This window comes from Anabrus simplex, chromosome 6 (genome assembly GCF_040414725.1).
Source record: "Anabrus simplex isolate iqAnaSimp1 chromosome 6, ASM4041472v1, whole genome shotgun sequence".
Taxonomy (NCBI): Eukaryota; Metazoa; Arthropoda; class Insecta; order Orthoptera; family Tettigoniidae; genus Anabrus; species Anabrus simplex.
This window is the reverse complement of record NC_090270.1, coordinates 12,295,079-12,318,453: the sequence shown is the minus strand read 5'-3', so window position 1 is coordinate 12,318,453 and position 23,375 is coordinate 12,295,079. Positions and strand designations below refer to the sequence as shown.

Below are 23,375 nucleotides of genomic sequence, written 5' to 3'. Positions count from 1 at the left end.
TCATGTGACTGGATGCTACATGGCATTAAGAGAATGCATGTAAATTGCTGCACGGAACTACAACTGGCGAGTGAAACAATGAGGCATGGAGCAAGGAAAATGAGTGGTACAAAAAGATGGATTAATTGGAAGACACAAACAGAAATAATTACACTGTATTATTCATCAAGTGCTATGCAGATTAACATGTAGTGAAGACATTCACATCTGCAATTGGTAGTTCTAGTCATTTCTGAATATGCGAAGTACACTAGAAATAACTTTCCCCTCACTCCACGTCTCCTGTCCTGCCGGCCAGATGAACCACGGTGTCAGTTCCACACTTTCCCTGTTATTTGAAGAAGCAAACTTATAGCAGTTGAGGCCAATACGATGGTCCCGGCGTTTCACCAAAGTCTACATTTGGCATATTCAAAGATTTTGAATGATTTTGATGAATACGAATGGAGTGGTATCTCGTTATACCTGGTGATTCACCAGTCTTATGCATCCTACTACTTTTACTACAATACATCGGTCCTTCTTCCTCAAGCGGAGTGTGGCTCTAGAAGACAGCAGGAATCGTAAGCGCCACTATTAATTCGTTATAAGTACATTGAATGAAGCCGTTTAAACGACCACAGAAACGAAGAACATGTACCTCATAACTCACTTGGCAGGGCGTGGTGGGAGTTGTGACAGTGGGTAGTGCTCGAAGGTTAAATTCCCACACATAAATGAAATGGCTCTTATTGCCGGGAGTGTCCGAGGACGTGTTCAGCTCGCCAGGTGCAGGTCTTTTGATTTGACACCCATAGGGGACCTGCACGTTGTGATGAGGATGAAATGATGATGAAGACGACACATACACCCAGCCCCCGTGCCAGCGGAATTAACCAATGATGGTTAAAATTCCCGACCCTGCCGGGAATCAAACCCGGGACCCCCAGCACACTAACCATTTAGCCATGGAGCCCGGACTCCCACGCATCATCAAGGTATTACGTCACTATCATGAGCATCAGTTCTCTCTTCACTTGAATTTCTTGCAGAACGCTTTTGTTTGTTCTCTTTGCAATCCATTTTATCTAATTTTACTAATTCGTCTCCAGATCCACATTTCAAATGCTTTTAGTCCTGATTCTCCCAAGATTCACAGCCTTACAGTAGCACACTCCATACAAATTTGTTTCTAATTCCAAAATCTGAATTTGTTCTGATCAAAACATTTCTCTTATACTTTTTTATGCTAACCACTTAGTCGTGGAGCTCGACGGGTAAGGGGAGAAGGGATAGGGGATTATAAAGTATACTTGACAGGTGTTAAAAAGGGTAGGGCTGTTCTCAGGAATTCTATTGCACATAACATAGTTTCTTTTAGGCACGTAAATGAGTGAATAATGTGGATTTAATGTTGGAAGAATTAGGATGAGAATTGTCTCAGTATATTCGCTATGTGAGCGTGCAGGTGAGGATGAAGTTGACAAGTTTTATGAAGAATTGAGTGACATTGTAGTCAGGGACAATAGCAAGTATAGAATAGTGTTAATGGGCAATTTCAGTGAGAGAGTTGGGAATAGAACTGAAGGATACAAGAGCATGATTGGTAAATGTGGGGAAGATATGGAAGCTAATGGGAATGGGAAGTGTTTGCTGGACTTCTGTGCTAGTATGGGTTTAGCTGTTACGAATACATTCTTCAAGCACAAGGCTATTCACCGCTACACATGGGAGGCTAGGGGTACCAGATCCATAATAGACTATATCTTAATCTAACAGTGCTGATGGTAATACATTCAGCATCTAAGGAGAGGAAGCACAAGGAAATTAGACAGAAGCACATGGATATGATTAGGGAAAAATTAAAACAATAGACACTAAGAAATTTCAGGATATAGAAGGAAAATGGGTGACATACAGGGATGCTGTGAAGGAAACATCAAGGGAATACCTAGGAAAGATGGGAAAAAGCTAATATCTTGGTGGAAAGTGGGCAGCTTGTAAAAGGAAAACAAGGTTTGATGTAGCAAGTGATAAAAATCATTGTTATCCGTATTGAAGATACTGAATGTAGGATGCTAAAGGGTTTGTTTTGTCACCTATTCAATACATATAAATTTTACAATTTAGGAATTTATTATTGATTCCACTTGAGACTCTCTCCCGCCGCCATTGCCAACCGCATGTGCGTATTACCGACTGAGCCTCCTTCATAGTCCTCCAATACTCATCAACAATTACCTCTCAGCGACACATCAGGTATGTAACATAACATTTACTCTTCATTACTTACCATAAACCTTTCTTACACACCAACTAATACTATTAACATCTCATTACAGATAACTTCCACTTCATGCAATAAAACTTTCAACAACACGCCAGAACCCAGCGCACATCAGCACGAATATGGCGTGCCACTACGGCTCCTCTTCGCCGTCAGAATGAGAAGATGCCTCATCCCAGCTACAACGCTCTGACTCTGCAGTTACCGTATACATTCTAATCTCTCCACTGCAGTTCGCAACACAAACAACTCTATTCTATTTCACTTCATCCCGAGGTCCGTCATACTTTTTTCCACGGAATAATATCAATTTAGTCTCACCGGCATCTCACATCGATGTCTTCACATAACATTCGAAGCTACAGAAGTCAATTAAAAGAATAAGCGAAAGTTTCAACCTGCAACATATTCCTAATAAGCAATTACCTACAAATAACTGTCATCATTGTTGCCATTCAAACGCACTGAACACCCATGAGTCTCCATCCACACTGACCAGTCTCCGTACCAATCTCGGTGCTGCAACCAGACAACATTCAGCTTGATGCCTATAAACCTCATTTGGCTATGGAATAGTTCCCTCCCCCCGGTGATTTTAACTAAGATAAACCACTCTGCAAATTTCTGAAATGTCAATGCTACATTCTTCTTCCAACCTTTAAAACAACAGGACGCACTTGGTACTAGATTTTTTTATATCCTTGCTCACCAAGCTGCTCTTGTGTAAATATGTATATAAATTGTAAAATTCTCAACTGTTCAATTGGACAATGTAAATACTGTATAGTTACCAACCATCGACATTAATTTTTGGTTACAAACATTGACGCCGAGCACTACACCCTTTCTCCCTTGATTGTTATAATGTAAATATTTTTAAAATTTTTTATTTTCCTCTGATTGCGTCAACTGTTCTCCAGAGCACCACTGCCGAACTCTACTATTTTAATTTTACGCATTGGTGCTGACTTCTTATTCTATAAACCTATATGTTCAACCATCACTATTGTACAACTGTTTCTCTTACTTAATTTTTGTAATGTGTATTAATAATATGTATTTATTTGTGCATGTCAACTACTAACCAGGTACCTGATTTTTGCCTTGAGGAGATAATTTGACTGATGATGCCCTCGATGAAGGGCGAAACATGTCTCAAGTGGAATCAATAATAAATTCCTAAATTGTAAAATTTATATGTATTGAATAGGTGACAAAACAAACCTTTTAGCATCCTACATTAAGGTTTTGATGTAGCCGTGAACTTGTACTTAGATGAAAGAAACCAAGCAATATAAGAAGTAGTGTTGTGAAGAGTTTGTTAATAACCTGGATAGGCTAGGTCAAGCAGCATGGAAACAATAAAGGAAATGAACAATGTTTCTGGTATATCAGGTGAAGTCAGGGATTTGCTGGACAGAGGAATATTTTGAAAATCTTCTCAGCTTTGTGGTGACATCAAGAAGAACGGAGCTCTTGGGGATGAGGAAAGGATGGTAAATAAACTCCATTGTCACAAAGCAACAGGCATAGATGAAGTTAGACCTGAAATAGTGAAATATAATGGGAAGGCATGGATAAAATTGCTTAATGGCGTAATAGGATTAGCACAAAATGTTAGTAAGGTACCTTCTGATTGGACAAAATCACTAATTGCACCTATCTATAAGCAAGGGAACGGGAAGGTATTGAGGCATCTCATTGATCAGTATAGCAGGCATCTTGGAAGGGAGGGTGCGATCCGTGGTTGAGAGGAAGTGGGAAGAAAACTAGTGTGGTTTCAGACCACAGAAGGGCTGTCAGGGCAGATTTTCAGTATTTGCCATGGAATTGAAAAATCCTACAAGAGGAATAAACAGTTACATTTATGTTTCATACATCTAGAGAAGGTATATGACAGAGCACATCGTCTATGTCCACTTCACTAAAATTAATTTTCATTTTCCCCTGAATTAGGTCCACTACTTTATAAATTGTAAGCACTTTGTCCTCTCTCTTCTCCTCAGGCACACCATATATAAATAGGCATTTCTTCCTGCGATTTAGAGTGTTGGCTTCCACTTCTGCTTTCAGTTTCAGCGTCTCCTCTTCTAATCGTCCTATTTTCTCCCTTAATGCTGCAACTTCTTCTGCATTTTTCCTCACCGATGCTGTATCTTCTTCCCTTTCTCGGAACCATCCCTTCATTTTTTCAAACTCCCTCATTTGCTCTTGTATCATATTTTTGAGTTGCTCAAAGGGGCAGACTTCTACAACCACCTCTTTTACAACTCTTCTGATTGCTTCCATGTCTTCCCAGCTCATATTTCCACTGGAAGTCGGACCTGGGTTCAGCTAGACCCCCCCAATCCAAAGCATTATCATAATCACCGCCGCTGCTAGCATTAATTCTCCTTTCGTTTCCATTTCCATATTACACCCTCCTGGTTTCACTTCTTCTTTCTTCCCTGCCATCCTCCTATGATCGCCCTGTATTGCTCCACACCAATCCTTGTCAGTAAACTCCTCACTACCTTCTTGCACTCCCTTCTCCCACTCCAGAGACCCTCCACTCAACACGTCGGCACTCGTCAGTGGCTTAGGCTGTACTGATCATCTTTGTACAGAGTAAAGAGCCCAAAATAAATTATTTCGTAAAATCTGAAGGCAACTATTACATGTAACTCCTTACAAGTACGTAAGTTGATATTTTAAACTACTTTCTAAACTTGGAATGTGGTTACTGCTGAGTGTTTTCTACCAGTTGTTTTGTGATACCGGTTTGTTTCATCAACAACCAGCTGCACCAACTCCACTGGCAGAATAGTTTTTTTTTTTTTTTTAATCAATAATTTTGGGGGTGTCATCAAACACTACTACAGAGACTTGTAAGTCTGGTGGAGAAAAGTCATCTGTCTGCCACGAAAATAGTGATGAAATAGCTTTTGAATTCACCGTGTTTTTCTTCCTTCATTTAGAAGGAGGCTCTGTTTCTTTCTCACTTACAATATTTTCAGCACCCTCTGTATCACTTTCACTTTCAAAATCGCTTAACAATTCATTAAAATAATCATCTTCATCACCACTTTCTGCTGTGTTTAATAACTGAAAGATTCTTTGATCCGAAATAACATAGCTGCGATAGAAATGGACTTACTGTTCCGCCATGGTTGTTTATATCACAGATGAGCTCCACAGACGTCTACAAAAAGCTCTGTAAGTTACTTCCCGAATCTATAAGCCGTGATCTCTTAGTTCTGCATAATGTCCAGCAGATGGCAGAACATGTCAGAGATCGAATCGGCACTTGAGAGTAATAACAATATAAATGGTCTGTTAGTGGACATAATAAATTTTCCAACTAACTCATTCCTGGGCACACCTACCAAGACGCATGGCTAGTGCATACCGTGGAGGCCACTGCTCAGGCTAATTGTAGCTACTGGCAGTGCCAATGCACTGTGAGAGACTTTGTCTGATGCCTGCTTGGCCATCAGATGATGTTGATTCCCATAGGGAATGTGAAACATTTGTTCCAATTGAGTAAATTTATAATGTTATAATGTTTGTTTTATGTCAATTGTGTGCATGTACAGTTGTTTAGTTAATAGATGTTTTACATTAAGGCTGAAGAAGGCCAGCCCCGGCCGAAACTAGTCCCTAATTAATGTAATATTCCAAATTATAGTATTGAAAGGTGGACCATTACTACATTAATTTAATAATTATATTGTAGGGACACGGTTGTTATTGATTCCATCGTCTTTGTACTTTAAGGATTTTATAATTCCCACAATTTCAGTTTTTGTAATCAGTTAGGGGCGCGAGATTTTTCACTGTGTCCTGCACCACTTTCAGTATCAGACGTATAAGTAATATTTTGAACTTTCAGTTTAGAGATCTCTTGAATGTTGGTAGATTTTTGAGAATATCCCCAACTGTAGGCCACATTTGTCTATGGACCAGGCGAGTTGGCTGTGCGGTTAGGGTTGCGCAGCTGCGAGCTTGCATCCAGGAGATACTGGATTCAAACCCCACTGTCGGCACCTCTGAAGATGGTTTTCTATGGTTTCTCAATTTCACACCAGGCAAATGCTGGGGCTATAACTTCATTAAGGCCATGGCCACTTCCTTCCCACTCCTAAGCCTTTCCTGTCACATCGTCGCCATCGTCCCTTACCAATTTTATTGCAGTAAGTTCTCTCTTCAGTTTGATTACTTGTTGAGTACATGCTTTATGAGCTGATGGGTTTTTATAGTTGTTTTTCTTTTTTTTTCAAGTTTAAGAAGTTAAGGGAGACTTTCTTTGCAGGAGTTCGTGTTATTGAAAGTTTTATTGCAGTGTGAACATACTGGCACAGACTATTTAGGGTTATATTTGAAGCACTGATTGATGTTGGCCTTTTCTGTGAGTTTATCTCTTCCAATGGGTGTGATATTTTACTAGAATTTGTTACCTCTCCTTGAAGTTACAGAAATAATAAAGAGAAAATATTTCCTATCGTTGTGCATTTACCAAATATGTACACTACATGAGGCATATCAACATGTACGAAATTAAATTATAAACACATGAACCACAGAAACTAAAACGAACAGGATAACCAACATGACGGCTACGAAAGGATAACAGGGAAACGGCTGGGAATGATATCCAGGGAGTGGAAGGTATTGGTAATACTGAAGAAGCAAAGTCAATGTAATCCTAATCTTTACTTAACAATTTCAATGCAAATTCAAATATAAAACAATAACAAATACACCATTAAAATTTGACGACATTATTACAGCTGTTATTACAGTATACCTCGAGGTTAGATATAAATTATGTAATTTTTCACCGGAACATTGCACATGATGTTCCACTGTTTGTGGCAATACTTTTAAAAACCAAAGCAATTTGAAAGAAGTAAGAGAAAGTTAAATTTACATTAAGGTGAAGACGTACATGTAAGGAAATAACGTTTAAAATATAATCATGGAGCAGAGTGCCTTCAGTGGGTAGCCCCCTCAGAAACACTTCTGAGAAAGGGTACCTGACCTAAAGGGGAATACTCCACGATGAAGCAGAAAGAACGAGACAGTCCCGAGGAGAATTTACATTCAGTGGTTACATCGAACGGCGTATAAAATTTAATTTACCAGAACAACAAAACGGGAACTGTCTCTTTGCAAAGATGAGGCCACTTACCGAAATGGCTAAGTCATATTAATTCAATTCGGTAGCTAAAGGAAACACGGGTACGCTCCGGCAAAGAAAATTAAACAAAACATTACATTTGAAACCGAATACCAGAAAAGTGAAAAACAATAAAGTGCTTACTGGATGGCGGGGCCAAGAAGACCCATATCTTAGGAGGTGACCGTTCCCTTCACTGGTGAAACAGAAAAGACGCCTTTGCAGAGTCAGGCTCTAGCGACAACGCTTCTCTCCGGAAATTAGGAAATCGTACACAGCCAATGAGCATCCGATCTTTTCCTTCACCTACCAATCACATTTACTTTTATTTTCTCCAATAGGAGCACTGGAAAAATAGTGCTGACAAGGAACATTTGTGAATCCACGAGAAATTTCGAAATAAATGCAACTTTACGAAACCGGAAATCTCCCACGCCGATGTGGCGCATGTGGTACAGTATGCACCAGAATTACCATGTCGATTAAATAATTTTAAAATCATATTAACATCAAACAAATTAAACAATTCCAAAATTCACATACTGAGGAGAGACAAAAGGTATTATTATTTATAAGTTTCATATTCCATATTGATTGGATTCAATGTAATAGACAGAGAGACAAACGGGAAAACAAATGAATAAATACATTACATATGTACAATTTCATCGCCATTTTCCGAGTCCTAACAATAGAATCCCAATAATCACAACAGAATTATTAAAAATATCTAATATTACAATATTGTGATCATTTAAATAATGACTAATACTATGTTATAGCTATGAAAAGCGTTACTAGCAAATATGTGATCAATGAATGTTCTAGAAACAGAAACTCGTAAATGAATTTCACATCAGCAAGAAATGAAGATTGATGTAATTGGCCAAAATAAAATAAAATGTTATTGGTTAATAGCCTTCCACGAGGTAAATCCTGCACTTTGATTGGGTACATTGAACACGAAGGTGTAGTTCTCACGAGCAAGATCTTATTACAAACTGTAACATTATATCACCTCAAAATACATTTTATAATGTCCATCTTCAAGAAGATTGATATTATCATCACCTATAATAATAGTATTTCTGTTTATTTTTCCTTCTAGTAGACATTCTAGGTCATTCTCTATTTTACTTTCCGTTAGGTTATAGTATTCAATTAGAGTAAACTTTCGATAATCTAACTGATGAATACCATGGTATTTGTTCACTGCTTCCCTGTCTTGATACATGTGATAAACTAAATCCCAAAATATTCAAATACTCTGCCTCAGTAGCAAGACTCTTGTGTTTTATGTATTTCTCCAAGGAATTTGCAGTTTGCAGAACAGATCTCGTGTTCCACTGTACCCTCCTCGTCTCACCTTCTCTTTGGTCTTGTCTGTCAGAGTTCTGCTCCCCCAGAAGCAGTATGTTTGTACTCGCTTTTAGGCTCTTGTTGTCATGGGGCCGCCCATATCCTGCTTATTGGCTTTCAATGTTGTTTCCTCGTCTGCTCAAAGCTGTTGATCCTCTTAGGGTTTGAGTTATTTCTTGCACCCCAACACTGGGCTGTAGGGTTGCGGACTGAACCGGCCACACACTGATGAATGAAGTCACCTTGTTGACCTTCACAAGAGTTTAGTGTCATCGTTAATGCATACATTTGGGCTGTCTAGTTTCCAGTACAATGTTCCTTGAATAGTGATGTCACCACGAGAATGATGTTACTTCCTTGTGGAGATTTTCTGGACCTAATTCCATGTGAAGTAGTACTGTCCTCGAAACAGGAATACCTGTGTAATATAGTGAACACCACCAGGTCTGAATAATATGGGGCGAACATTGGACAGAATCCCCTTTAAATCTGTGTGGCATCTCCATACACAGTATAGTGTTACTTTCTACATGGGGCATGTCTTTTAGTAACACATTGTATTGGTGCCACAGGTGATAGCCGTGGCTCGTACTGCAGATTTGGTGCTCATGATGCTGGACGCTACAAAGCAGGATGTGCAGCGAGTGTTGTTGGAGAAGGAGTTGGAGAGCGTGGGCATCAGACTGAACAAGAGAAAACCGAACATTTACTTCAAGGTTGGTAACATTTAATATAAGGTTGGTATGTGAACATAACATTTACTATAAGGTCCGTATGTGAACTTAATATTTACTATAAGGTTGGTATGTGGACATACCATTTACTATAAAGTTGGTATGTGGACATACCATTTACTATAAGGTTGGTATGTGGACATACCATTTACTATAAAGTCGGTATGTGGACATACCATTTACTATAAGGTTGGTATCTGGACATGCCATTTACTATAAGGTTGGTATGTGAACATAACATTTACTATAAGGTTGGTATGTGGACATACCATTTACCATAAGGTTGGTATGTGGACATAACATTTCTTATGTAACTTGTATTTAAATTATTATAGCAGAAAAATGTCGTGTGAATGTTGACCATTACCAGCATGGCTAGATTATGAATGTGGTGTAACTCGTGAAATTGGATATTCTACTCAAATATGTAAGTACTGGAAAATCATAATATTTTTGGGAGCTGTTCTAAAGCCGTGGATTATTTGAAGTAAAAGACTTTATTGTGAATCTCACCTACATATTAATGTTTGCTTACGTAATTTAACCGTATTCATGTCTGGAGGTGAAATTTTATTAAAAGGGACCACTTCATCATCAAGATGAAATTTTTAAACATGTAATTACTTTTAAATGTTTTATGGCGTAACATTTCAAGATCTAATTGTAATTATTGTGAGGGAATTTGGAATCGCTAGTTATGCGCTTATGAGGTTGTGTAGTGTTCCGTTTGTTTATACTTATTGTTTGTGCTGAATTTTCAATTCATAGTTTGGGATTTTTTTTTATAACGTTGAGCCTGCGAGGAACTTAAATTTGCTTGTCGCCTTTTAATTTTATAAATGCCATTCAGTCATCGTTCGGTTGTTCCATTCTCCGCATTGTTTGTGGTCTTATCCTTTGTCATTTGTTACGTCATAAATTATCTTGTGGGTACGCATTAATTTTTGGTGGCTTTGGCTACTTTCAATGAATGATAGTTTGGCTTCGGTAACGACTAGCTCCAGTTGTGCGAGTCCGTGTTCTGTTATTAATTGTGGAACGTTTATATTATTTTTCCCTTGTGATATTTAACTTAGTAGGGGAAATTTTCTGTCATTTTTTTTTATTGTTATTTAAACTTCATTTATTTATTTGTGTAATTTTTATGTGCTGCTGGCACCACATTTTGTTTTTGGTGAGTGTGTCCCTGTGTATTAATGTAGGGATGTATAGCAATTTTAAACAGTTTACGGTATTTGCGGGCCCGTATTTCATTTATTTCATTATTGAAAATGCGCACATGCCGTGCATTACATTTACATTACTTTTCTTTGCTATAAGCTACGATATTCCTGCATTTTACAATATGGTATCTATCACAACTCACACACACATTCGTCATTTGGTTCATGAAATAATTTGTTGCAGCAGACCTTGTGGTCGAAACCATGGATTGCCAATCTCGTCGTCACGTGTCACATAGCAGATGTTGCCTCCGCTATGTTCTCATGCAGATCTTGTTTAAGCTGTTTGAAGCTGGTACTAGCTGTAAGTCAGAGCTCGCATCTCAGATCCTATATGAAGAAGGTCTCCCTGGTAAGCCTCGATCTTGCTCGCTCCAATTCTTCCAGCTGTTTGTACGTGAGGTATTCTCCCACTAATTCTAGGCCACGTATGTTTAGTTGTGTGATGTTTCTGATTTCATTCATAGCTCTAGTGGCCGCCACTGTTCTACTCTTTCCTGTTGTTTGAATTGTGATACAACACTATCTATTAATACCTTTCTGTTAACCATATCGAAGGCTTTTGAGTATTACATGTGATAAATATCATTGGGTAGTCAACAAAAACCACATATAGTTTTCCTTTTGATCTTTCTGTCGTCAGTTTTATTTGTTCCAACAGGTTTATTACTGCCAGAGTTGTGGACCTTCCCTTTCTAAAACCAAACTGTTCCTCTGGTAGAAGGGGTTCTAGCTTCTCTACCAGCCTTTTGGCGAGGATTCCTGTGAGGAGTTTCAGTAATGTAGATTCCAATGCTATTCCTCTATGTAAGCATTTAGGTTCTCTGTGTCTCCTTTTCCCTTGTATAATAGTTTGATTGTTGACTTTCTGAGATTCATCTGGTATACTTCCTAATTATAAACATTTATTTACTGAGCTCGATAGCTGCAGTCGCTTAAGTGCGGCCAGTATCCAGTAATCGGGAGATAGTGGGTACGAGCCCCACTGTCGGCAGCCCTGAAGATGGTTTTGCGTGGTTTCCCATTTTCACACCAGGCAAATGTCGGGGCTGTACCTTAATTAAGGCCACGGCCGCTTCCTTCCAATTCCTAGGCCTTTCCTATCCCATCGTCGCCATAAGACATATCTGTGTCGGTGCGACGTAAAGCAAATAGCAGTAAGTTAACATTCATTTAGAAGGGAGGTCTGTATAGGTAGATATTCTTGTGCTGTCTGCTTTAAGTGTTCACTTCTTATTCCATCTACTCCTGGTACTCTGTTATTCCTCATTTTCTGTATCGCTTTCGCAATTTCATCCGTGGTGAAGATCTCATCAGCTTGTGGAGTCTTAGGTGTCTTAATCATGGGTCTTGTTTCTTTTGAGCAAATTACTATTCTTATATGATCTAGCCATATTTCCATGGATATGTTGGGCTGTATTTTTGCCCTTTCGGCCTCAGAGCTCCGTAAATGTCTTCTTCTGCCTCCTCTACTAGTTTCTTATATTCTTCTTTCAGTTGTTGCTTTTTCTTCTTTCTTATTAGGTTCTTGTATTTCTTTCGTTCTCGTTAGTATTCTTTGGTGGTTGCACTTGCCATTTGTTCTCTAGTTTTATGTAGTGTTTTCAGTGTCAATTTTCTTTGTTCATAACATTCTCTGTCGAACCATTTGTACCTTGTGTAGTGGTTCCATTTATTGTAGTTGATATCAGCCACATAGCGGCCTCATCGATATTTCCTGGTCTTATTGCTCTTTCAACCTTATCTTTTTCTTTCATTTTCCCTTTAATTTTTTCCATGTCCAGGATCTTGCCAAATGTTATATTTTGTCTTTCTTCTGATTTGCTAGTTCTAACATTTTCGATATTTAATTGTACTGGAATGCGTTTACGGATGGCTGCTGCTTCTTTTTTCACTGTGGTGGGAAAGTGTTTTGTTCTAAAGCTCTTTGTGATTATTAGGTCTATTGTGCTAGCTCCGTTACGCCCTATGTATGTCCAGTCCTCCTGTCTGTTGTGTACTGTAAAGCCTTCGTTCGTTAGATATTCCATTACTTCTTTGCATTTTGTATCTTGCCTATTTATTGCGCAATTCAGATATTCCGCAATGATTATCTTATCCATACTTCTACTGTGATCCAAGGCCATCCCTAGTTCTGTCGCGGTGTGATCTGGATTAAAGTAGACTGCTACTATGACAACCAGCATGTTTTCTTCTCTTAATAGTAGTTTGAAGGGGGCCAGTTGTGGTTTGATGATACATAGCACACCGCCCGCTGGTCCTTCCTCTTCTCACACACTGTATCGCATAGGCCTGGGATGTTCAGTTCTGTGTCCTCTTTTACCAGTGTCTCTGTAAGTACTCCAATGTCATGATCAGCCATGGTATTTCTCGGGAGCAGGCTCAAGACTCCCCTCAGGCCTTCTACGTTCCATGTTATTATATTAGTCCCTGGTTGCCGGGCCTCTGAACTTCCAGCATTGCCGAAAGGGCCGACATATTACATCTTCTAGCCAGAAGTTTCCATCGTAGACTGTTTCTAGGTCTTGCATTGGAATGCCTATTTTGAAGGCTCTGCTTCCTATTTTGTCATTCGCCAGGTTGCAGTATATTTTCCCTTTTACTCCGTTTTTCTTCAAGTATTCTATGATAGCTTCCTCCGTCATATCTTTGTCCAATTTTCCCACGTATAACCAGGCGTATCATTCTGCTGCCTTTATTTTACTTTCCCCTTGTCTCATTCCCATTTTTCTTCCGTTCACTTCTTTTCCTGTCTTGTTTTCCCGTTGCCTGTTCCCACCTCTCACCACTGGTGTTCAAGGTTGCCTTGTTGGTCGCTTCCACTCTTCCTCTTCTGTGTTTTCGTCAGTATATTCTTTGATATAATCTTTTCAAATTGAATGTGTGTACATCTTCAGTCTGGGAAGCCATATTTGTTTATTTACTTATAGTGCTTAGTTACCATAGCACTTGAATGATCAGCTGGTGATCACGTAAGTAAGGTTAACCAAAGTTTATATACCTCTGCTGACACATCATGCATTGAGATGGATGATTCAAACAGAAGTAATGTTTCAGCTAATGACAAAAGTAATTCCTCTCAGCCTGTGTGCAACCATTGCGGGCCACTCGGGGGGTCAAAAGCACATCCGAATGAGCACCGAACACGGCTAGTGAATAGACAGACAGCTGGGGAATCGAACCACCAAGTAAATACTGAAATAAATTTAGGAACATCCGTAGAACAAGGTCATGAATCTAGAAAAGAAATAAACCAACAAAACACACAACTCGTACTACAAAGAGCAAATGGTGATATGGAAGGAAAAGCTACAAGGTGATATCAATGATTCTGAATTTTTCTTATTTGTAGAAGACTTCCTAAAGTTTCTGTCCACTGCAATTGATATTTTGCCTGGGCCTAAACGCCCAGCAAGGAAATTTTATGAGGTGCGTAAAAAGAAATCGTATGTTAATAAGGAAGAAGGATATAAACAAAGTTCAAATCCGCAAAGGTCCGCTAATAGGGATAGAGAAATAAGACGAAGTAAATATTTATATCAGTTGACTCAATTTCAGTTCCACAATCAATGTAGCAAAGCAGTTAGAACTGTCCTTCATGAAAACAATGAAAGATGTCTGATTAATTCGCAACATGTATATGGCTATTTCCATGAAATATTAGGACATGAAAATAATTCCGTGAGAGAAAATTATCCCCCAAAAGTGACTGAAGCTACACAAACGGTTTACAATGACACGTTTAATGATGTTATATCTAAAGATAAAATACAGTTTGCAACAAGTAGAATTGCGGTGGACACTTCACCTGGACCAGATTACGTCATCGTTAGAGCTATTAAAAGTGACATCGCTTCTGAGATAATTGCCACAATAGCCACTCGTATGCTTCAAACAGGACAGGTACCACCATGTTTTAGAAAGGCAAGAACCGTTCTTATACACAAGGGAGGTGACCCTGATGACATTGCAAACTGGAGACCAATCACTATATTTTCTGTTGTTAGGAGAGTAATTGAGCGAGCTCTTGATAAACGCCTGAGAGAATACGTTGCTTTTAATCCACAACAACGGGGATTCATATCTTCAGCCGGTACACATATCAATACTTCTACACTCGATTCGGTTTTAAATTCCGCGAAACTGAACAAAACTGATCTAACAGTGATTTTTCTAGACGTCAGAAAGGCGTTTGACAACATTGGGCACCTTCATTTACATGAGACCTTGAGGACATTAGGAATACCTGAGAAATTAAAGGAACTAATAGTTAATCTCCAGACAGGAAACACTACAAAAATAGAAACTGTAACTGGAAAGACAGCCACCTTAAGCCTAAAAAGGGGTGTTATGCAAGGCTCACCTCTTTCTCCCTGTCTCTACCATCTAGCAACAGATCATATTTTAAACGAACTAACTGAAGACTCTCTCACAAGCCACTATGGATTTTCTTTAGTACCACATCTTCCACCTTTAACGATCATGGGTTTCGCTGATGACTTGGTTGTCATAGGAAATAGTCGAAGAGCAGCACTTGAGCTCTCGAATATAGTCACAAGGAGATTTCATGAAATAGGGCTTTATATCAACCCCATGAAATCTACGGCAATCTGCATCGAACGCGGAAAGTTAATCGAAGACCCAGCTGAATTTAAGAGCTATGATATATCGAGTTTGCGACGTGGGGAAACAATCCGCTATCTGGGAGTTAACTTTTCAAATGAAATAATTTTTCAACCTTAGCAGGAGCTTAAAAAATTACAGAATAAAATGGAGAAATTGGTTTCTTCTCCACTATTACAGGCTGACCAGAAATTTAAGGTAATAAACACAGTTATATGCCCATCTCTCATATACCCATTCTAAACTATCAAGCCAGAGAAGATTCTGAAAAATTCCTTGCTGATACAGACATACTAATACGAAGTGCTCTTAAGGAAATTCTTCAAATACCTGCAGACATTGCTAATGGAATGGTCTACACTGAGAAAAGGTATAAGGGGTTGGGACTCTTCTGCGCCACTTGGGAAGCTCATCTTCAGCACATTAACATATGTAAGGTACTATTAAGCTCAAGTGACGAATACATCCGTGCTACAAGAAATCTGAAAGAAGAAATAATTCTCTCGCTACAATCCCTCAATGTCCCTCCATCTGACAATTTGCTGCATGACAGCAAACATTTCAGCAGTTAGATCGGTACCAGGAAGATCTCAGGATTCCCCTTGTAGGCGCTACCTTAAGGAGATTGAAACTCTTGTGCATGTTCTGGGATCTTGTCCTCATGGTGAACTTTTAAGGAATACGCATCATCATAACATCCGCTCGTTAATTGCGACAACACTGAAAGACCATGGTTTCCAGGTATTTGAAGAGGTTCATGGCTTAGCGGACAACGGAAGCCACAGAAGGATTGACATCATTGCTTTCATGAATAAGAAGAGAGGTTACATCATCGACCCCACAATTCAGTTTGAAAGCCGTAAGTCGCAGCCCTCAGATGTTTACCTAGAGAAAAGGAATATTTACTTACCAACAATTCCTTACTACAGGGAGAAATACCAGATAGAGGAAATCGACATAGTAGGTCTGATGATTGGAGCAAGGGGAACGATTCCCGCTTTTGCCGCTAATTTCTGGAAAAATCAGATCAAAAATTAGATGGATGGCTTTTCCGGCGTTTGCTCTATTAACCAGTGTTTCGTCTTAGGTCTGACACTTCAGAGTGGGATGTGTCAGACCCTACCCACTGACGCTGGGGTGTATGCAGGTGAACTTATCAGAAGCTTATTTATGAAGCACAGTCTGATAACTACATACGGGAGATAAAACTCCACAATGGAATTAATGCCCGCCTAGCAATTCCAAATGGAAATTCTAAGTTCCCATGGAGGGAATTAGATTCTTTTCCACCAATAGAGCATATCAAAAATCAGATCAAAAATTAGATGGATGGCTTTTCCGGCGTTTGCTCTATTAACCAGTGTTTCGTCTTAGGTCTGACCTAAGACGAAACACTGGTTAATAGAGCAAACGCCGGAAAAGCCATCCATCTAATTTTTGATCTGATTTTTGATATGCTCTATTGGTGGAAAAGAATCTAATTCCCTCCATGGGAACTTAGAATTTCCAATTTCTGGAAACCCGATGTCTCTGCCAGTTACAGCGTTACGGGAGATTGCCATCATAGCCTTAAGGGGCTCACTGATAATTCTAAGAAATCACTGTTACAATTAGGTTACCTTCAATATTTTTCAAGTACAGTATATCTATTTATCTCCTAAAAATAAATGTAAAAGTATACTTTGTCGCAAGGCAGCCTCTGCATGAGAGGAAGTATTTCATAAAATAAAATATTTATTTCAGAGTCGCTGGGTCGTCCTTGCTGGCCCCTGCGCTCTTGTCTTGTTACCTTTGTCTCTGTTACGCCATGGTCCCTGTCTTTGTGTCACCATTATTTTCATTTCCTCTTTTATCATCATCTTTATATTATATGTCAGATTTCCAAACATGTATTTTATCTGTTGGTTCTATATCTTCTTCCGTTCATGTTTGGTGTTGTGTGTTTCTGACTGACCATTACATGTCACCACTTCGTCATCATTTCCCTTAGTCAGTCTTTGTTCATCACTACTAGTAGCCAGCTGATCTCTTTGTACCTCGGAGATGTCGTTGTTGCTGTAGCCGGGAGATGTCGCTAGTTGTTGCGCTGTGAAACTGTCGTTTGTCTCCTGGTCTTTGTTTGATACATGCATAACCTCTTCGACATTTGTTTCTTGAACATTATTCTTGTCTTCCAAGGCATGTTTAATTGTTTGAAAGTACTCACGCTTCCTGCAGCTGTTCCTCCTACATTCGCTATGTCTTCCAAGCTTTTCAGAGCACTTTTAAACCGTCGTTCAGCTTCGCCTGCCATCTTGTGAGAAACAAAAACCTCTGTTCATTAGCGCTCCCTCCCACATAATCAGCTGAAAAATCTTCTTCCGAATTCCCAAAGATTTCAAAACGATTTGGTGTATGGTTATAGTAGTTGGCTGCTATGAATTTCGGTAGGGTGAAGTAAGGTTATTTGGTGATACAGGTAATTTGGTGATAATGTTTTAAATGAATGCCACCACAAAACCTGTCGTGTTTTTGTGCTCATCTATTGTCAGCTGCGTGTCCTGGGTTTTTCCTTTGTCCCGCGCTCAGGTATAATCCTTGGATTCCTTCACTTACTGAGGTATGAGATTTTGTAACACTCAGCAGTAGTGATTTGGCGAGTGCAGACTTATAAAATGCGGTGTGCTATTGATGTGAAAAAACTGTGGCAATAAACCGTTTGTTTTAGTTAGTATTGGTGTCGAACTGTTCCTAAAAAAGTGAGTTATTTTTTGCATTGAGAGAAAAGTTTAATTCCGTAACAATTTTCGGGACAAACCTTAAGAAAATACCGAACTATTTAAGCAGTTTCTACTCAGCTGATGGTAACCCACAATAATATTATTTTCTATTTCCAGCTTGGTTCATTAAATGCCTGAAGGGATGAGAATTATATATATATTTCAGTTTTAGGGAGTGTAAATTAACAAATTTCATCATCATTTTCAGAAAATAGACAGTCACCAAATTAGCTTACGGTAAAATGCAGAAAACAACAACAACATGAAACAAAAGCCTCGACAAGATGATAATCCTTAAGTGTACAAGCAGTACAGCAGTGCAGACTTAGTGGAGGCAGCTAGATTAGTGACTGAAGGTAAAACGACAGTGCACCGAGCCTCAAAATTCAGAAGTTTGCCGTGGTCGTCTCTCAAATGATGGCTCCAAAACAGTGAAGAAAGAGATATTGCAGAAGGTATCTCACCCAAATTTGGATTACATGCAAAATCACCCCAACGATAAACCAAACCAATTTAAATTCCATTCATTGTTCAATCCTGCATTTATTTCAAATTTCTCCCATGCCAACATAACAGGTGGATTTAGAAAGGCTGGAAAAGTGCCTTTTAACCAAAATGTGATATCTTAGGTAGCTATTGCCTCGTCTCTAATAACTGAGAGTGAATCTGCAGGCTCAAATTCCAATGTTGAGCACTTCCTTCAGCTTCCCAGAGAACTAAAACATGATTACAAAAAACAGAAGAGACTCTTCCGAGAGGTGTCACACTCCTGCCGAGCAGCGACAGTAGTAGTATTTTAGTTTTTCAAGATTTTAGTTAAACATTATTTATTAATTTATTTAAAGATATAAATTTTTTTAAATCTTCCAAATATTGAACCCAATCGCATCATTTGACGATCCTAGCTCGTCATAGTTATTCGTGGCATATGAATAAAATGACGAGCTCTGCTCGCGGCGATGCACAGCTGTACATCATCACTAACCCACAGACGCCACTTGTATGCATTCTGAGCTGAAGTTTACACATGTGGCTTCGGTTTTTTCGCTTTCACCAGGTTCTCACACACTTCCGGAACAAGAGATAAGAGAATCTTTTTTCATATAATTTCGCTCTCGTCAGTTGCCATCATGGTGTCAAGCAGATGTGCTGGTGTTGATGAAGAATGAATACGGAAGCTAATAGATAGTGTTTTAGAGAGTGATATTGAAGGCAGTGATGTTTGTGACGACGAAATAGACCCTGAAGTCCTTAGTTCGAGTACTAGCGGTGCGTATAATAGTTCTGATGACACGGAAAGTGATGCAAATAACGACGGTGTGCCGAGTCTTTCGAAACAAGATCGTACCTCGGCACAGACTAATTTGACTGACTGGAACTGGACAAAAAGTGACAATAAACCTGTTATACATAAGTTTAGTGAATACAGTGGGGTTAGCGAAAACTTATTGAAAAAGTGTGAAACGCAGCCACTATCTGAACTCGCAGTTTTTTGTGAATACATGAACCCTTTGTTTGACAAAATATCTGTCGAGACAAATTCATATGCAGCAAAACAGTTGAGCAATCTTGACAGAAAAAAGTTGAAAGACGATGACAAATGGTTTGAGACTACACCCGACGAAATTAGGGCATATTTTGCGTTAGTTATACTAATGTCACAAGTGCGAAAGTCAAGAATACAGTTATACTGGAGTAAAAACAGGTGTATAAACACTCCTATTTTTCGTGAAACCATGAGCAGGGTAAGATTTATTATAATTTCACGATTTTTACATTTTGTTGACGATGAACAAGTCAATAGTAGTGACAAACTAAGAAAGATTAGGCCTATAATACAACATTTCTACTCAAAATTTTCAGAATTATATTTACCTTCACAAGACATTGCTCTAGATGAAAGTCTAATGAAATTCAGAGGCCGCCTTTCATATGTCCAGTGTAATAGGTCTAAACATTCTAGGTTTGGAATAAAAATTTACAAAATTTGTGAATCAAGTTCTGGCTACTGTGTCTTTCAAAATTTATGTAGATGATGGTGTAACGGATCAGAGTCTGCCAGCAAGTACAAACGTCGTGCTCAACATGTGTGAACCCTTGTTAGGCCGAGGACATACATTGTTTCTAGATAACTGGTATTCTTCCCCAGATTTATTCAAAAGGCTACACGACAAGCAGATGAATGTAATTGGAAGTGTTAGACAGAACCGAAAAGACATGCCTCGCGATATCAGTGAGACGTGGAGAGTATGAGACGTGGGCTGCCAACAGTATGTTGTGTGTGAAGTGGAAAGATAACAAGGATGTTTGCTTTCTCACCACTAAACACAGGGACAGGCAAACTCAGGCGAAAGAGAGGACAAACCCCGAGGGAAGAAGTGATAAAGCCCAAGTGTGGCCTTGAATACCAGAAGGGGATGGGTGGTGTTGACCTTCATGATCAGGTTACAGCTCTGTTCCCCGTCATGCGACGCACAGTGAAAGGATATAGGAAAATATTCTTTTACCTCCTAGATATGTGCATTTTCAATTCCTTCACTGTGTATCACAAGATCGCTGCTACAGAAAGACGAGCTACACGGAGTTCCGAACTAGCATTGCGCAGCAGCTACTAGAGACTGTTCAGTTGCCGGAGTACTCGGTTCGAGGTCGACCTTCAGCGAGCACCACCCCAACCAGATTACAAGCTAAATCATGGGCCCACTTTCCCATGCGTATTCCCCCTACAGACAAGAAATCAAAAGTCACAAGAAGGTGTGTTGTGTGCTACAGCCGGGGTAAAAGAAGTGAAAGTTGCTGGCATTGCAAAAAGTGTGGCGTAGCTCTTCATTTAGAAGAATGTTTTGAGGTGTACCACACCCAGCAGACGTACTAAAATAGCGGCATTGGTAAGTTTATTACTTTGTTATCATGCATGCAAATTTTCAGAAAGGAATATTTACTGGTTGGTTTTGTATAATTTTCTAAATAATAGTGTGATGAAGATGGCCGTAGAGCAGTATTTAAATGTGAGGCGAATGGGTTAATTTTATTGTAATAGTCTATGTAGATATCAGCTTTTCATTTAATTCTATTTAAAATTCTTTTAGTGACATTAGGTCTCATTTATTTTTCTTTGAGTTTGTTCTAATACCAAAATAAATGGTCCGTTATTGGACATTATAAATTTTCCAGCTAACTCATTCCTGGTTGCCAGCGTTTCCCCCCGTGTGCAAGGTTGGGCTCATCAGTTGGTACCTAGCACACCTACCAAGACGCTGGCTAGTGCATACCGTGGAGGCTACTTGGAGCCACTGGCAGTGCCAATGCACTATGAAAGACATTGTCTCTTTACCAAAAATTGATGTTAGCTGGAAAATTTATTATGTCCAATAACGGACCATTTATTTTGGTATTATAAATTTACTCATTCGGGACAAATATTTCAAATTTCCTATCGGAATCAACATCTATATCACTTGAGTTTGTTCGTTTTAAAAGATATTTAATTGTACATATATATAAAATGAAATTTTAAGCTCTATTTATTAAGTAAACATTTTTTTAATTTAACTTTTAATCTCTCTTCTTATTTGGTAGTTAGCGATATTGACCTGGCAACTCCTGAAGCATCCTGTCCTCTTTAATCCTTTATGTTTGGGTCCTCCACACATTACATTTGATGCTACTGGCCTCAAGGTGAGTAATTTTGTGATTGATGTTAATTTTGCCATTTATGTGTTTTCGTTGTTGTGTCTATGTCCTTGGGCGTTGCAGTAGTGAGCTTTTGGAGGGGGAACATTAACTGGTCTACAACTATCACTATGCTTAGCTTCTTCAGCCTTAATACATGCAATTTTTAAATCACTAAAGGACTCAGGACATTTCCTAAAGCACAGGTATGAACAGTACTTATACTATCTACCATATTAGCTTCATCAATCGATAGCATAAACACGTTGCAATAGAATTTTAGCTCACTAACATAGTTAAAAAGGCTTTCTGAATACAACTGCACTCGAAAACAATGTTTTGCTGTCAAATTGTTCCTTAAAATTCTGTCATGAAATTGATCCAAAGTAGTTTCAATCGAACAAGCTTCCAAAATTTCACTTTTAAGAATACCAACACAATGAGAAAACAATGTCCGGAAAAAACTGGAACAGCTTAAGTTAAAACAATTTGCAGTCGCCTTCACTTCAACCAGTAATCTCAAAACGGACACAGTTTCGTCAATTCAATCAATAGACAAGTTATTAGCTCTTTTAAGCAGTTCACTAACTAAGTTTACATTATCACACCGTAGCATGCAAGGATTATCAACCAAGAATACAGGTTGGCCATGAAAAGCAGCTAATGACTGATTACCCAAAACAGAGCTAGAAACGGGTTGGTTAAAATCGGAATTAGCTGAAACATTATCTTGAAGACCAGCATTAATTTTAATATTCCTCAATTTAAGGGTTTGCATGATGACATTCAAATGTGCAGATATAGTAACAGCCTTAATTAGCAACACAGTACATTGATTTAGGGTGGACCGATCCATTTTTAATGAGAACAGATCCTGGAGGCGATTGATGTAATGGGTTACTCGAGCTATTTGTCTCTGTACTTGGTATTCTGAAGGTAGACATGTTTTAAAGGCCTCAGCTAATTCATTAATTTCATCTAGAGCATCAGTGATAAGCAAAAGAGACTCGCCAATCTCTGCTTCTGACATGTGGGGTACAGCAATTTCAGAAAGTAATTCTACGTCACCCTGGATAGTTCTGGATGACTTTCTACCATGAATCTGCACTCCATCTTCTGCAACATTCTAGGAACTGGCAAGGGGCAAGACTCTGTCATAGACATGAAACAAACAGAAGGTGGATTAGACTTTACACTTGGTCTTACAAATTTAACTTTAAATATATGTTTTATTTAGCAACGTTGACCCAGGCAACTTATCAAGTTCATTAGTACAACAGCAACCACGACGAATGTTACCACTCCCTAAGGACATAGACACAATAACGAAAACACATAAATGGCAAAATTAACATAAATCACAAAATTACTCACCTTGAGGCCAGTAGCATCAAATATAATGTGTGGAGGACCCAAACATAAAGGATTAAAGAGGACAGGATGCTTGAGGAGTTGCCACGTCAATATCGCTAACTACCAAATAAGAAGAGAGATGAAAAGTTAAATTTTAAAAATGTTTACTTAATAAATAGAGCTTAAAATTTCATCTTATATATATGTACAATTAAATCTTTTAAAACC

At 38.8% G+C, this 23,375-nt stretch overlaps 1 protein-coding gene across 1 annotated transcript in view; it reads left to right on the top strand.

The window, feature by feature from the left end:
* Positions 1-23,375, top strand: part of LOC136876030 (developmentally-regulated GTP-binding protein 2) — a 155,556-nt gene that overhangs the window by 19,077 nt on the left and 113,104 nt on the right. Inside the window, exon 4 of the mRNA XM_067149641.2 lies at positions 9,356-9,499. Coding sequence (XP_067005742.1) covers positions 9,356-9,499 — 144 coding nt within the window. The remainder of the gene's footprint in view (positions 1-9,355; positions 9,500-23,375) is intronic.